This window comes from Polyodon spathula, chromosome 25 (genome assembly GCF_017654505.1).
Source record: "Polyodon spathula isolate WHYD16114869_AA chromosome 25, ASM1765450v1, whole genome shotgun sequence".
Lineage (NCBI taxonomy): Eukaryota > Metazoa > Chordata > Actinopteri > Acipenseriformes > Polyodontidae > Polyodon > Polyodon spathula.
Window position 1 is genome coordinate 22,996,779 of NC_054558.1, and position 15,995 is coordinate 23,012,773.

The following is a 15,995-nucleotide window of genomic DNA, read 5'->3' on the forward strand; positions in this document are numbered from 1 at the left end:
ACTGACATATTCACTAATGGCTGCTTTCACAGACGCACTAATCTTGGTCTAGCTAATGTTATTTTAGGTAAGGCAATCCAACACTAGGTCTTATGATTGAGTGTTTAAAAGTTATGGCCGAGTTATGGATGGCAATACAATTAACACAAGAACGATACACTTGTCCTTTACTCTCTCTGTTAAGGTGAACAGGTCAAAGGCTATTTCCAGAGTTGTGTATTGATCCCCGCTAGTTTCCCTGGAGAAGCGCAGTGAGACAGGGTCTCTGCAGCCGGTGTCTGCCCAGTCAGCAGTGAGGCGTGAAAGGAGAGGTAGCCGTCCTGTCACCTAGAAAGCTGATTCTTCCTGCACATGAGTCTTCCACAAGGCTGGAACTGACAGCTTCATCTGTGATGATGGCAGTGAGCATTTTTAATTAGCCAGCTAGTTTTATCCTCTTGCATGACCTAAACGATGCTCCAGCTGCAGTGTTTCCCCAGTCCTGGTCCTTTCCTAATAAAACAGTAACAGAAGCTCAAATAGTGTTAGTATTTTATATATATATATATATATATATATATATATATATATATATATATATATATATATGTGTGTGTAATAAGTATTAACATTCATAGCATTTACCCTGTTATATCCCTTATAGACCTGCTGTGTAATAGGTTTGTGTTTGATAATCTCTCTTCAGTATCATGGAACTCTGCAATTGTGCAACAAGATGCAGGGTTCTCGACTCCAGAAGTGTGGAATCTCTGAAAAGGGAAGTTCTTCTCATATACAAGGTTATACTGCTAATCTGACACAAAGAGTGGTGTAGCGGATGAACTCGCTGGCCAGCTGGGCTGGTCCTTCGTGTAGGGCTGGCTTAGAATTCAGGAGTGCCTTGCTTTGTTTTCTAAATACTTGGTTAATTTACCATGTAAATGAAAAAGCAAGTTCTTCCATGGAAGTGAGATGGCACAGTGGGCTAATTCCCCAGTATGCTGTGTTGTTCCTCATTGGAGTACTGTGTTCAAATCCTGCATGTTCTTTCCTTTATTTTCAAAGACTTGGATAATGTCCTATCTAGACAATGAAAAAGCAAGTTCTTCCATGGAAGTGAGATGGCACAGTGGGCTAATTCACTGGTGTGTTCTGTGTTGTTCCTCATTGGAATACTGTGTTCAAATCCTGTATGTTCTTTCCTTTATTTTCAAAGACTTGGATAATGTCCTATATAGACAATGAAAAAGCAAGTTCTTCCATGGAAGTAAGATGGCCCAGTGGGCTAATTCACCAGTATGTTTTGTGCTGTTCTCCTTGCAGTACTGTGTTCAAATCCTGTTCATTCTTGCCTTTATTTTCCAAGTAATTTGTTAAAATCACCTCATAGTCAATGTGAAGCATGTTGTTCCTGTGGGAGCTGGTGGTGCGGTGGGCTAATCCCATGGCCTTCTCTCCCTGAAGATGCTGGTTCAAATCCTGCTGCAGGAGGTGAGTTCTTGAAGGTAGATAATGATGTTGGTTGTGTTTCCACAGGAAGAGGAGAAGACCTGATGAAGGTGGAGAGGATAGAAAGGGGGGGGTCTGGCCCCCCCACCAGGGAGGAGAGTGGATGGTTGGGGTGTTGCTGCCTGAGGAGAGGATGGATAGTACCCTATACTTTTCCCCACTGGTGCAGGCATCTCTCTGTTAATGATTCATCAATATGTGTGAAGTTCAATAACTGCAACAAAAAAAAATGTAATTAAAAAGCCTTTTCCTATCCATCCTCTTCTCTCAGGCAGCAATACCCCACCCTTCCACTCTCCTCCCTAGTGGGGGGGCCAGACCCCCCCCTTCCTATCCTCTCCACCTCTTCATCAGCAGGTCTTCTCTTCTTCCTGTGGAAACACAACCAACATTACCTACCTTCAAGAACTCACCTCCTGCAGCAGGATTTGAACCAGCATCTTCAGGGAGAGAAGGCCATGGGATTAGCCCACTGCACCACCAGCTCCCACAGGAAAGCCATGCTTCACATTGACTATGAGGTGAATTTAACTAATTACTTGAAAATAAAGGCAAGAATGAGCAGGATTTGAACACAGTACTCCAAGGAAAACAGCACAGCATACAGGGGAATTAGCCCACTGTGCCATCTCACTTCCACAGGGAAACCTTCTTTATCATTGTCTATTTGGGAATGGCCCAATTCTTTTTAACTGAATAGGAGAAAACTGGATTTGAACACAGTGCCCCAAGGTGAAATAGCACAGCATTTCACCACATTATCACATTGCACCACATGGCTTCTTGTGAAAGGATACATGGCATGTATGATCTTATATCAACCTCTGTAGTAGCAGTAGTGTGCTTTTGACCACTGCAACCTTGTTCTGTTTTGTAAAACAGTCTGAGAAAGGGCAAAGTCTTTGAAAATGAAAGGAAAGCACATGCCTGTAACATGGGTTTGGCCTCACGAACCTGGGAATCATAGTGCCATGCTGTACCATCAGAGCTAGCCAGCTGTCTCACACAATATTACATTTTGTGATGTGGACCTGGGGATAAGTGGTGATTCTCAACTTGGTTTAATTTGTGATGAACTGGATTCAAAGCCAAATGTTATAGGTCTGTAAGGTAAATTACACAATATTTTTGGTTTAATAAAAATGAGGGATTAATACTTTTTTGGATGAGTTTTTTTGGAGGGGGGAAAAAATTATGTCCCTCCAATAGAATGATGTTTAGAAGGGAGCCCTGCCACGGAGCAGCACCCCTGTAGAGGGGCAGGTGATGACTACAGCGGACGATACAAGTCATAAGAATGCATCAAGAAAAACAATTACAAGTTAGAAAGAAATCAAGATTACATCAGAGAGCAGAGAACCAGTTCTGCAGGAGTGAAGGGAAAGAGAAAGCGAGCAGATGATTCAGTTCCAAAACATCAATTCTTTTATTCAGTCAACAGAGCTCTGACACCTGTACACAAATCTCACTTCAAGCTTTCGCACACTGCCCTGATGAGCTCACAGGCTCCACTTACACAGCCCCTAGGCTGCCAAGGACATCCCTGCAGCGTGCATGCAGAAGCTCAATGCCCTGCAGAGCTGGTGCTGCTGCTGGCAAGACTGAACCACCAGGCGCAGCACCAGTATTTCAGACTGCATAAGCTGTTCGAATGTATTTCTTACACTGGTGGAACGAACATGTTATTTTCATGTTAGGATAGTCAGTCAGGGTTCAGACATGTATTTGATTATTTGTTTATTAGCAAAACGTTATCAAAGTTGTTATATGTAACACATTATATGCAAAATATCCCAGAAGAAAGAAAGGAAAGACTTTACCCTAGTGAATTAATTACAAAACAATACTACTAGTTACGGTTAAAGAAATCTTGAGAAAATTGTGACCTTTTTGTGATTAACAGATTTACTTCAAATGCTTAAGGAAGTTCCTACCTGGCTGTTTAAAATAAATTAGTAAATAATATTAAAAATCCAAAGAAGATCAGAGTCAGATCATCGGTTTTGCTTCTATCAGTTAAGTAAAAAAGAGAATTTGCTTGGTATTGTATGACCTTGACATGGAGGTCAAGTCAAAGGTTTCTCACAATCCTTGTATGTGTCTTAGTCTACCTGTGTGACAACCTTCTTAATTTGTGAGTTGTGAAAAATTAAAGCATAATTTTAGTATCCGCTCCCTGCTTTGCGAGCTGCAGATAATTGCAAGAAGGGTACGTATTTGCAAACTGGGGGAATACAGCAACAAATAAAAAAAAATAATAATAATTCCACCACTGAACAGTGAATTGTATTTAATTGGATGGTGCAGTCTTTCTGTACAACGTGCTACAGACTGACATTGCAAACCGTCAGAAAGGAATTTGATCAGCACAACAAAAGTGTTAAACACACACACACACACACACTGAGAAAAATAATGGGAGCTTGCCGACGCTCCATTGCTTTCTACACTCGTGTGCTGGAAATGAAACAAACATTAGAGGATCCTTTCCCTCAAACAAAAGTAGAATATCATGAACGGTGATATCTCTGGTGGCTGTAGTGTTTTTGCAGGAAGGAAAGGGTAATAATTAAAGCAATATAAAAATGTATTTTTAAAGTACACTGCCCACGATACACACCCACACGTTTTGAAGGCTTTCAGAAAATGCTGATCATTTTGGACGACACCAAGATACAAGGAGAACACAGTCTTGATTTCACAACAATTTGCTTAAGCTAAAGGAAAACAAAATATTAAAACCAGATTTCACATTTTGATTTATTTAAAAACACATTTAAACTGACTGAACAATAAAAAAGAAAAATTATAAATGAAAAGAAGATGTTACTATGATCGTCAATAACATACACGAGTTTCCAGGTGCTTACTTTAACACCATCGTTCATCCTGTATAGCTTGGTGATGATCAGAGGTAAAACAACTAATACATCACACTGCTGCACTGACGGAATCTTCGTTCAGCTTATGAGAAACCTGCTGCTTTGGATAAACAGATCTGTGCTACCTAATAAAAGAAGAGTTCCTCTACTATCCACTGAGCTCCACAGCAAACCAATTCAATACATGATAATAATTAAAAAATAAAAACAGGGAAAGGAGAAGTACTCGACCTTCTCACAAACCACGACCAAAGAATAAAAGAAAAGCGATGCATGGTCATGACTAGCATGATTATAGGACATTAAGGTCTGACAATTAGCTGCAGCCTTTGTTAACGAGTTCACTACACTGATGTCTTTCCAGTGTGATCCACTAACAGCTAGATTCTGTGGGAGAGCCCAATAGACAACAGGTGTTTCCACTGTTTGCCGATGGTCCGTCCTTGTGCTCAGTGGGAGCTGAGTGTGTGAAACTTCACAACAGCTTATGAACATAAAGCACAGGTCTAAAAGAAAACATCCAACTTTAAAACTGCCAACAGAAATCATGTGGGCTGATTGACTGCCCCTTCCTCAGTAATTTATACATGGGACTGAACAAACAAAATGCACAATGGCAATATCTAGACACACACACACACTCACATACATACACACATATATATATATATATATATATATATATATATATATATATATATATATATATATATATATATATATAGATATATATAGCTGTCACAAGGTAGCAAAACAATAGAAAAACCTTTTGGACAACAGAACTCGAGAGATATACATATATGTATTTATATTATATATATATATATATCAGGGGTGTATGGAATATATATATATATATATATATATATATATATATATATATATATATATATATATATATACACACACACACACACACACACACACACACACACTGCCTTCTTTGTAATAAAAACCATACTCTCAACAATACGCAGTCAGGGTCACTGGGACAGCTGTGAGGTCAAAGAGGAATCGTCCGATTGGCTGTATGGTTATTCCCAAGGGAGTAAGGCTGCGGAGAGATCCCCCCCCCGCCCTCCGAGCTGTAGAGCTGCAGCGCTTCTCTTCACAGCATGGCACCGCGGCGCCTCACACCGAGATCTCGTAGGTGGTCCCGCCCACTCCCGACACCTTTTTAACATTCGTGTGCCGGCCGGGGCTGGCCGGGATACCCTGGGAACTCGAGGTGGAACCCAGGCGACAGTCAGCCCTGGACAGGCCCGTCGGCTGGCCATTTATTTTACTGTGGGACGATCTCAACTGGACATCCTCCCTAGAAGAACAGGAAACATTTACACTTGTGTGAGTGTGTGTGTGTGTGTGTGTGTGTGTGTAGATATAGTTTCAAAAGAAAAACTAAAATCGTACAAGGTTAAGTGAAGTACACGCAGTACATTAGTGCAGCATCTCTGACACTTAGAGCTTAGAAAAGCTGAATCTCTGTATCAACGCTATCAACGGCTGGTTTCCCAGAATCAGGTTGGCGCTAAATCTGCCTTACCTAAAGTGACATCAGAAAAATGGGAGTCTGTTAAACGCATGCAGGACACTTTCTCCCTACCTTGGCCCTCCTAGAGGCGGAGAGTCTGTTGCTTCCAAGGCGTTGATAAAGGAGAGTGGCTTATGCATGCTGTAGGAGGGGGATCTGCGCAGTGCCGTGGGCGAGGGCTGCACCTGGTGGCCCGGGGAACGGTAGGGCGCTTCACTGACCCTGCCCTGTACGTTGTTGTTTGCCAGGTCGGCGTACAGGGAGGTGGTGGAAGTCCTGGTGACCCTGGAGAGTGCGGCACTGCTCAGGGAGGTGGCAGAGGAGCGCATGAGGGGGTTCCGGGAGCTGAACACCGAAGAGCCGCCCAGCAGGTTGTCCCGAGAGCCGTAAGCCCCAGTGCACGGGACTCGGGGCTCATCCGGGAAGACTGGCCCCAGCTGGAAGCTGTAGGAGCCAGGCGGCTCATAGGCGCCGGAGTCCGTGATGCCAGCGTGCCCGTGTAGGTGCAGCAGCTTCTCCCTCTCCTCCAGCTCTTTGCGCTCTTGGATGGATGCCATGATGGTTTTGGAGAGGTTGTCGTAGCGCACTGGTGAGGGGTCCCGGGGGTGCGGAGAGTGTCTGCTGATGCTGTTCAGGACAGGGCTGTAAGTGGGTGGGAGCTGCCCCTGCAGTTCAGTCCCCCGCATGTGGCTCACTTTGGCAGAAACGTAGGGAGAGTGGTACCCTACCGCGGGGCCCCCAGGGTGGGCCAGGCACTCCCCGGCTGAGGGGGACACGCTGGGGTTCAGCAGGCTGTCGTAGGAGAGGCTGCCGTTCCTGTTGGACAGAGAGTTGGGAGCGAAGCCGCTCCTGTAGGGGGTGGAGGTCCCCTCCGATTTCATGGACTGCAGGGTGGTCTTGTCCCTGCCCCGCCGGGGCGTGTGCTTCAGGCTGAGCGAGCGGGAGTTGATGGAGGAGGAGTCCAGCTGCAGGGGGGAGGACTTGAAGTCCCTGTGGATGGAGGCATTCTTGTATTCCGGGACGTCCAGGTTTGGCTCCGATCTATAGTCATGACCTCGCCCGTTCTCTTCCATAATAGCAGCAGCAGCAGAAGCGTGTCCCTCCTGCATGACAATCTGGAAGGAATTAGAATAAAGAAAAAAAGAAATCAAATGCTACTAAAAAAGTGCTGCTCAGATTTGGGGTGAAGCAAAACAAAGATAACATCTCTGTAAAACACAACATCAAGGATCAACTGGTTTTTTCGCAGGAGATGGAAGGATCACAAGCAGAAATACATGCAACTGATTTTGCTGCCACCACTAAGCAACAATTCCCATTGACACATATTGGAATAATTTGACAATATAGTGACATGTAACAAACCCAGCGTTTTCAAGAGCGAGCTGTGAAACACTATACAGGTTTGAAACTTCCATTCAAAACCTCCAATCAGCTGGTATTCTCTCTGCAGAGCAGCCCAGCCCTGTGCTCACCTTGTCCTCAGTGGGGTGGTAGTGGACCTTGAGGTTTGCATTGAAGCCGGGCCGGTATTTGTACATGGCTGGTGTAGATGGGTTCAGAGGCTTCGTAGACAGGCTGCTCTCTGGACACGAGATAAAAAAGAGACACTCCAGTCTTACCCAGTAGAGAATTTAGTTCAGCTCAATTTTGTTTTTATACTTTACAAATTCTGGGGCGTCACAGGTATTAGACTGCCCCAGTGCGGGATAGAGCCTCCTTTCCTAACTTTCACTACTAAGCGCTATTCAAGTCAGCAGGCGACGGGGGCAGACACTCATGCCTCGACTGCGCAGGACAGGGTGCATGGAAATGTTTCTCTGTCTCTTGCAGATGGGATGACGGTCGGAGTGGGAAGAGTGATCCTGGACCCTGCTGAGCTGCACTATTTGGGAACTGAAGGACGCTCGATTGTGCAGGTGCAGCCTTGCCCAGCAGGGGTCAAGGTTGTCAGTAAGTGCAGGGGACACAACAGTCTCACTCTGCAAGCTGATTAAAGTGCCAGCAAATCAGACTCTAGCTAAAGCTGCTTTTAACCAGCAAGACATGCTATAGCAAGTCATTCAGCATACCTCTCATCTGCGGGTTTCTATCTGCAGCCCTGATAAAGTGAACAGTAGCTTACCTTACCCTACTGACAGTTTAGTAAAAAGAAACCTGGGTTCAAAGTCAGTCCATTTCTCTAGCCTCAATAATTTGAGTATGAATTAATCCACAAGCAGTTTGACTAGAAGTGTTGCTCAGAGTCTTGAAGGAACGCTCATCAATGAATTGATTGCGTTTGTAGAAAGTGAACTCACCTTCGCTGGAGGTCAGCTGGCTCTTCAGCTCGCTGTACTTGTTTGCATCTCCTTTCGGGGGCAGTGGGGGCTGGCTGTCCAGCATCGTGTCCTCCAGTGCATCCAGACTGCCTTTAGACTAGCAGTCACAGGGAGAGAGAGTCACAGGGTGGTTAGGGTTCTCCTGCAGAGCCTAGAGCTCACTCTGTGGGATTCACTGTTCAATCCTCAATACATTTCCAAATAAACAGAACAAGCAAGAGTGTGTTACTGGTGACAGGAACAGGGAAAATAGCATTGCCTAAGTTTTTAAACAATTTTAGAGAAGTGTGCGTGTAATTAAACATTGTGTGCCACAAGCACTTCAAGCTTAAACGTTACCTTGCTGTTCTATTGTTTTTGCACAATAAACCCTTCATTACATTACTATACTTCTACATCCTCGGTGCAAAAGAGTGTGTGAGAATTGAAAGGAAGCTCTGAAACAGAGATCCTCACACAAGGGCTTGGCAGGCAGCCTAGGACAGGTACCCCTGCTGCCTGAGCACAGCCTGACTGCTCCCAATGAGCCATGAACCCTGGCAGCTTCGCATTCAAAGTAGATGCTTACCTTGGTTCTGTGCATGTTGGCGTGGATCCCATTGCCGCTAACCTTGACTGTGATTTGCCTGTCTGACAGGTCAGGACGGAGGAAGGGAGGTTGAATAAGAACAGTCTCGTTCTGCTTGGGCTCAATTATGTACCTGCAGCGGGAGCAAAAGTTAAAACAGGATCCAATGAGAAGGACTTCAACTTAAGAAAGACACAACCAGCAACCAATTTCCTCATCGAATACCATACAGGCGATACTGTAAAAATCCATGCATTTAGAGCACTTTAGTATTCACTTACCAGAAAAGCATTTAAGTACAACTCAAAGCATGCATGTGCTTGTAACGTACCACCTACAGTATGTGAGGAGGAGGGCGGCTTCAAACAGGCTCCAGGGCGATTCAAATCGATCAGTGAATGTTTAATTGAAAACAAAAGCTGTGGCAATCATTAAATCACGTTCACGTTGTTGCTTCCCAGCCCCAGGGCTGGCACTCACCTTGGAGCGAGAGGACTGCAGAGCACATACTGCACATTCCCCCAGCAGCCACGCGTGAAGGGATTGACCCCGCCGCGGAACTTTCCCGTCACCTAGGAAAGAGACATGTCAATACACTCTGGGGCATGGCAAAGAAACCTCACACATTCACATTAACTGAAATACTATCCTATTGGACACGATCTGCATCAAGCAGATCAGTCACAACCATTATTAAATCTCACTTTCACGCTGGATTAAACCAGCACGGTACTGGGCAGTCTCGTTTATTTCTCGTGTTTTAACAGAATCATTTCACCTGGTGACAAGTTTACCAGCTATTATGCGTTTGTGTGTTTAATGATTTGGGAGTTTAGTAACGCTGGACGCATTGACCACTCGCTGCTTGGAGGAGCTGTTCTCAAAAGCATACCTGCTCATTGGTGGTTCGACCCCTGGCCACCAGGACCATGTGGAATCCTGTGAGCCCCACAACCGGAATGAGGAACAAGCCGGCCACACACATCACAGCCAGACTGAGGAGCGGAGTGAAGAGTCAAGGAAAAGGAATTAAGGCTTGAGAAGCAGAACTGGGCGGACTGATCACCCAGTGGAGTGAACAGCGTTCACACTGGACTTGCACCTCTGTGGAACTTGTGATCTTCAGGTAAGTGTGCTGGATTGCATCAAAACCCAGCCCAAGAAATCACCCAGTGCCATATAACAGCAGGAACACTGACTGCATGTGTACAGCATCTATGTGAATTATGCAATAAACATGAAATACATTACTCTTGCACTGTGCACGTGCTACTGTATAATATACTACTGCATCCTTTTCAAAGTATTATATGAACGTTTAGCAACACTTAAGCTCTGATACCATCAACAGCCATATGTTATGCAGTTAGGACTACCCACTGGTTCATTATCCCTCTGCTCTCACTTTGAGAAATGCATTGACAGCCATCACTCAGTCCTCTGCAGTAGAACCTAACCCTGGCTCCCCGTCACTGCCCTGCTCAGATGTGCTCTCAGCACCAGCTGCTCTGAACTGGGATACGTGACAGTGGTGTGCAGCGCTCCCAGTCTCTCCAGGTGGTTCAGGATGTAGATGAGTCCGAAGGCGAACACTCCCAGCATGTGCGTGCTGAGCGACAGCAGGAACAGGAAGAAATAGCGATAATTCCTGCGGCCGATGCAGTTGTTCACCCAGGGGCAGTGGTGGTCAAAGTCCTTTAAGAGAGAGAGAGAAGCACACGGTCAGTGTGGCATAAAGCAAGCTGAATGCATCACTATTCCAGTGGAGTCTCGTTTAGCAACACTGATAACAGGCATGTTTTGAGGAAGCTGAGCAAAGGCCCAACAGATGTAATAATGAGTTTCCCTGTTTTTCTATTTTATTTCATCAGTATGAGAATTTAATACTTCCAAGGTTTACACATTATCTTCTGAGCTATTGGCATCATGCAGCTTGAAGCTTTAGAGCAGAAAGCATTTCATATCCAAATTCCAATTGATGCCGAAACAAATTAAAAATCAGGCACAGCTCAAAAGATAAATGAACTCCGCTACAAACTTCAAGACAGATGTCCTGCCAGCGTCTGCAATGCGAATCGAGCCGGAAAAAAGAAATCGATAAAAACTGCCTTTAGAAATGAAAGCCAGGGGTTGTGTGGCCAAGCTGCTGACCTTTCCTTTAAAACGCTGAACTAAACCTCTTCTTATTGTTTCATTCATATAAGGGGGCAATAATTGTATCTTCGTTTAAAAATAAGTTCCAATTCATGCTTGCAAGGTACAGTATTGCTGCTAAAGCTGCATCTGTTGCACTGCCAACACTAGGTGGAGCACAGGGATCGTGTGTCATCATGGCAATAATGCCAGAAAAGAAACCATTGCTATGGCAAACGCTCACAAGATTATCCTTTGGGTGGCAAAGCACAACATTATTTGCCCTAAAGCAGGACTGTTATATTATTTGTGCAGCAATTGAATCAGTGTGAAAAAGGTCCAGCAGTTAGGACCACAGCCTATTACTGAGGTTCTGATTTCATGCAGCTTGCTTTCTTCAGCTCCACTAGCTGCAGCTCCCCCAGCCCTGCCCTATCTGCCTCTCCCTCCCTCCCTCCCTCAGCCCCAGCCCTGCCCCTGTCTCAGCCCTACCCCAGCCAAGCCCCGCCCAGCTCACCTCCACACAGTTGTCACAGACGCTGCAGTGGGAGCATCGTGGCGGCCGGTAGAAGTGGCAGGTGGCGCACCACTTCATCCGAACCTGGATCCCTTTGATATCCACGTTCTTGTAGAGTGGAGCCCGGAAGTCATCATCCTTGTCCTCGTCTTCATCGGCTGGCAGGGAGAGGGAGACACAGCGCCAGTTACACTCTGCTCAGTGCAATACAAGAGGACCAGAGCAATGAGACAGAGGCATTATTATCATCATCATCATCATCATCTTAATAAATTGCTGAGACACTCTGCTCAGTGCAATACAAGAGGACCAGAGCAATGAGACAGAGGCATTATTATCATCATCATCATCATCTTAATAAACTGCTGAGACACTCTGCTCAGTGCAATACAAGAGGACCAGAGCAATGAGACAGAGGCATTATTATCATCATCATCATCATCTTAATAAACTGCTGAGACACTCTGCTCAGTGCAATACAAGAGGACCAGAGCAATGAGACAGAGGCATTATTATCATCATCATCTTAATGCTCACACTGAGTCATAGGCAACCACCCAAGGGCTTACAATATAGACTGACCTGTACAAAGGATGGCCTTTAAAACACATGTTTCACCTGTACCACTTAGTAAACTGAACACATATACCGGTACATCAAGGTTTAAACCAGTGCTGGGACAAATACCTGAATATTCAAACCAATATTCGGATACAAAAATCAGATGCTCGTATTCTCTAGAAATGATAAACACACAGGTTAATAAATGCCACCTGGCCAGCTTTTCCTTCCAATTCAATTTAAAAAGATCCTACTCCCAGATCCTGTGGAACACAATGCTGTGTCTGCTGTAGCTGGGGTTATAACCCTTCAGATTCACAAGCATGTGTTCGGCTGTGTTACTGCAGAACATGCGTGCTTCATGCTGCTAAAAGCACCACACATTCAGGTTCACTTGCACTTCACCAGACCCTTAGAACTAGGCCAACAAGCAAAGGCTTAAAACAAATAAAATAAGGGATTTCTTTCTTTCTCTTTCTTTCTTTCTTTTCTAAAAGAAAGAATTTTCTCAACTGCATCTTTGTCCCTTGATGAGGATGCTTCCCTACATCGCTCCCTGCAGACAGCACATGGGACTGCACTGGAGCTGTATTCTCCTGGCAGCTAAAGCTTGTCAGTGGGTCAGTAGTTACAGTGGATTGCTGTGAACATCCATTACTCACACAGCAAGGGGATACATTCTGAAGCAGAGGATAAAGAAACAGCTCTGCTCATCACACTGGTTGGAAAAGCAGAGCAACAACACCCTCATAGAAACAGGTCGTCAAAGAATACACACACAGCGTGGGCACCACCCAATATAATACACAGTTAACCAAGAACAACTAAACAGTAAAACTCAACTAACACCGTCTTACCCATCAGATACAACAACACACATCAGAGAGCTGTATCACATTAACATCATGGTCTGCTATACTGTGTGTGTGTATGTGTGTGTGTGTGTGTGTATATATATATATATATATATATATATATATATATATAGAGAGATAGATATAGATATAGAGAGAGAGAGAGAGAGAGAGAGAGAGAGAGAGAGAGAGAGAGAGCGAGAGAGAGAGAGAGAGAGAGAGGTTGGTGGGCTTTACAACTATACATTCTTTCAGTATTTTAGAAAAATAATTAGAGCAGATTGCATTCTTTTTTTCTTCTATTTTTGTGCTTTTTGAAACTGCTACAGTACATTCTGGGTTTCCACAGCCCTGTCACACACCCAAAACACAGAATCTCTTTACTACAGCGTACTGACAAACTGACAGCTTCAGTCAAAGGAAATGTAAGCCTAACCCTGGCAACGGAGCAGGTCAATTCTTTGTTCTCACAACAGCAGTCTCCCATGCTGAAAACACTCAACACACCGCTGTCCTTGCAGGCCTCTTTCATTCATGTTATCTGGGCTGGTCTCCATGGAAACCCAGAGTGAAGTCAAAGAGCCTTATCGAAAGGTTCCATTACTTTTGGGAAGCAAGCAGTTATTTATTAATGAGACCCTGACAGACAGGAGTGACAGAGGAGAGAAATCACAAGCCTTGCATACAATACAAACTGGAATGAAAACAACAACCGTAGCAGTCTATAATGCACTGCACCCAAAAAACACTTTGAACTAAAATAAAACAACAGTCCCCTCTCCACGCAGCGCTCACCCTTCACTGTATCAAGGCAGGAATCCTGCGTGAAGTGCATTATTTTCATGTTCATGTACTGTAGATGGCCACTGAGATACTGTCACTGTGTAGGCTTCTCAAGTTCATAGCTTTGTAAAAATGTGCTCACACTGCAAGAATTACTGCCCCACAGTTTATCCAGCGTTTCAGAGTCAGGATGAGCAAGTGAACTGGATAAGCTTGCAGTGGTGTTTGCTAGGTACTGTATTGTGACTGGGAGCTGCAAACACAGAGAGAGGGTTTTATTATTGATTAATCTATAGAATTAGTAACATGGTCAGGCTTGAAGCGTCCTTCACAGAAACCATGCAGCACTCAGGCTGGGTACCGGACTCACCTCTGGGGAACACTCCTGGATCCATGAATGTTGCCATGCTGAAATTGGCCAATACAAACAGAAACACGATCCCATTGTACAGGAGTATGGCTGGGGAGATTGCCTTTGTGAGCCAGGGGCACCTGCCAGACAAAAAAAAAAAAAAAAAAAAACACAGGAAAGATACATTCAGTTAATATAGTGTTGGGTAGCCCCTTGCTTAATTTTAGAGTTCAGTTTGAAAAGAAGGATGTGCAACACTTCTGTAAATCAAGACAGAAATGTTAGGACTGTAAGCTAGACAATGATCTTCATCAGTGGAGCCACCACCATAACCACCTGGAGCTTAGTCTCATATCAGTGACCAATGAGTGAAGCAAAACGTACCATTTACTGATTTCTAAACCGCGCTGTTGCACTGTATTATTATCAGGGATCAATGCCCTGTGTACCTTAAGAGATGACGCTTTTGTATCCGTTGACTCTGACCCATAAATAACGTGTAACCCACACCAGTCCTGGGCACGGTGACTCTAAAGCCGTGGGGTATGAGTGCCCTCCCCAGGGTACGAGAAGTTAGGCACCAGCCGAGCCCAGCGCTTCATGCTGCTAGCCAGCTGGTCCAGCATGAAAGCGCAGAGAGAGCCAGCCAAGATATCTGGGAGCCCAGCCTGCTTTCACAGGCCTCCAATGCCTTTTCTACAGTCAACACGTTCAAAAGGTTTAATTAGTCTTCAACATCCATTTGTTTTGGCCGATTACTACATATTTATTAACTTCTATTTATTCATACATGCCACGAGGATTAAAGGTGCTTTTGATGTTATATGGTAGGAACAATTACTCCTGCTTTTGTGGAAATACGACACGTTTAAAATAAGTTCATTTACAAAATATCTTCAGCACCTAGACATGAACACAGATGTTTTCTCGTGCAGTCTGATTCTGTAGTTTTATCATTATTGGATTATTATTGAGTGTGAAGAGTAAAGGAGGAAAAAAATCATAACTTTGCAAAGTCTGAACTGGACGTCCTAGTTTTAAATCATGAACTACTGTACTAGAAAGACAAACTGTTTAAAAATAGATGGTATTTTGGAGCAAGTGTTCAACAAGTAAAAAGCCAATCAGAGGAAACATTCTGCGAGTCCTTCTTTCTATTTGTTACTGTAATGAAGAGTCAGCCCATTGTCTCCCACAGTCTGTTTAATAATTCAAAGCTCATTTTAGAAGGCTGAGCTGATCCATGTTAACAAGAAGCAATGTGACTGCAGTGAAGTCTATATTGGAGAGCACGCTGGAATGAATCCACTGCAGTGAAGTCTATATTGTAATGCTGGAATGAATCCACTGCAGTGAAGTCTATATTGTAATGCTGGAATGAATCCACGACAGAGAAGTCTATATTGGACAGCACGCTGGAATGAATCCACTGCAGTGAAGTCTATATTGGACAGCACGCTGGAATGAATCCACTGCAGTGAAGTCTATATTGGACAGCACGCTGGAATGAATCCACTGCAGTGAAGTCTGTATTGGACAGCACGCTGGAATGAATCCACTGCAGTGAAGTCTATATTGTAATGCTGGAATGAATCCACGGCAGTGAAGTCTATATTGTAATGCTGGAATGAATCCACTGCAGTGAAGTCTATATTGTAAAGCATGCTGGAATGGTCCCACAGTCAGTGATGTGTATCTGGTATAATATAGGGCAGGGCAGGGCAGAGCAGAGCAGAGGGTGGTGGCAGTGGGTTCTATCCATTAACACAATTGTACACACAGTGGTTCATTGTTCACATGCCCTTCGGTTTGCAATCTACATAGATCTGAACAAACAGAGTTTTGGGTCAAAGCCCTGGTGCTCTATGTACATCTGCATCCTGTCAGAAGAAGAAGAAATGTTGCAATAGCAAAACAATACAAGACTCGTGGCGGGGGTCTGTGTGGGAGGGCAGGCTAGCGATCAGGCCCAGCATTGTTTCCCAGCTCTTTCTGCACAACGATG

The 15,995-nt window shown here is 44.4% G+C and overlaps 1 protein-coding gene across 2 annotated transcripts in view; it reads right to left on the reverse strand.

Annotated features, from left to right (window-relative positions):
* Positions 1-5,264: 5,264 nt before the first annotated feature.
* The window catches only part of LOC121300135 (palmitoyltransferase ZDHHC8B-like), a 39,586-nt gene continuing 28,855 nt past the window's right edge, over positions 5,265-15,995 (reverse strand). For both annotated transcript variants that reach the window (XM_041228562.1, XM_041228563.1), the window contains exons 2-11: positions 14,009-14,130; positions 11,441-11,598; positions 10,313-10,485; positions 9,683-9,785; positions 9,271-9,362; positions 8,791-8,923; positions 8,202-8,319; positions 7,377-7,486; positions 5,974-7,016; positions 5,265-5,685 (exon numbers count right to left, since the gene is read on the reverse strand). In XM_041228562.1, coding sequence (XP_041084496.1) covers positions 5,502-5,685; positions 5,974-7,016; positions 7,377-7,486; positions 8,202-8,319; positions 8,791-8,923; positions 9,271-9,362; positions 9,683-9,785; positions 10,313-10,485; positions 11,441-11,598; positions 14,009-14,130 — 2,236 coding nt within the window. In that variant the 3' untranslated portion in view covers positions 5,265-5,501. The remainder of the gene's footprint in view (positions 5,686-5,973; positions 7,017-7,376; positions 7,487-8,201; positions 8,320-8,790; positions 8,924-9,270; positions 9,363-9,682; positions 9,786-10,312; positions 10,486-11,440; positions 11,599-14,008; positions 14,131-15,995) is intronic.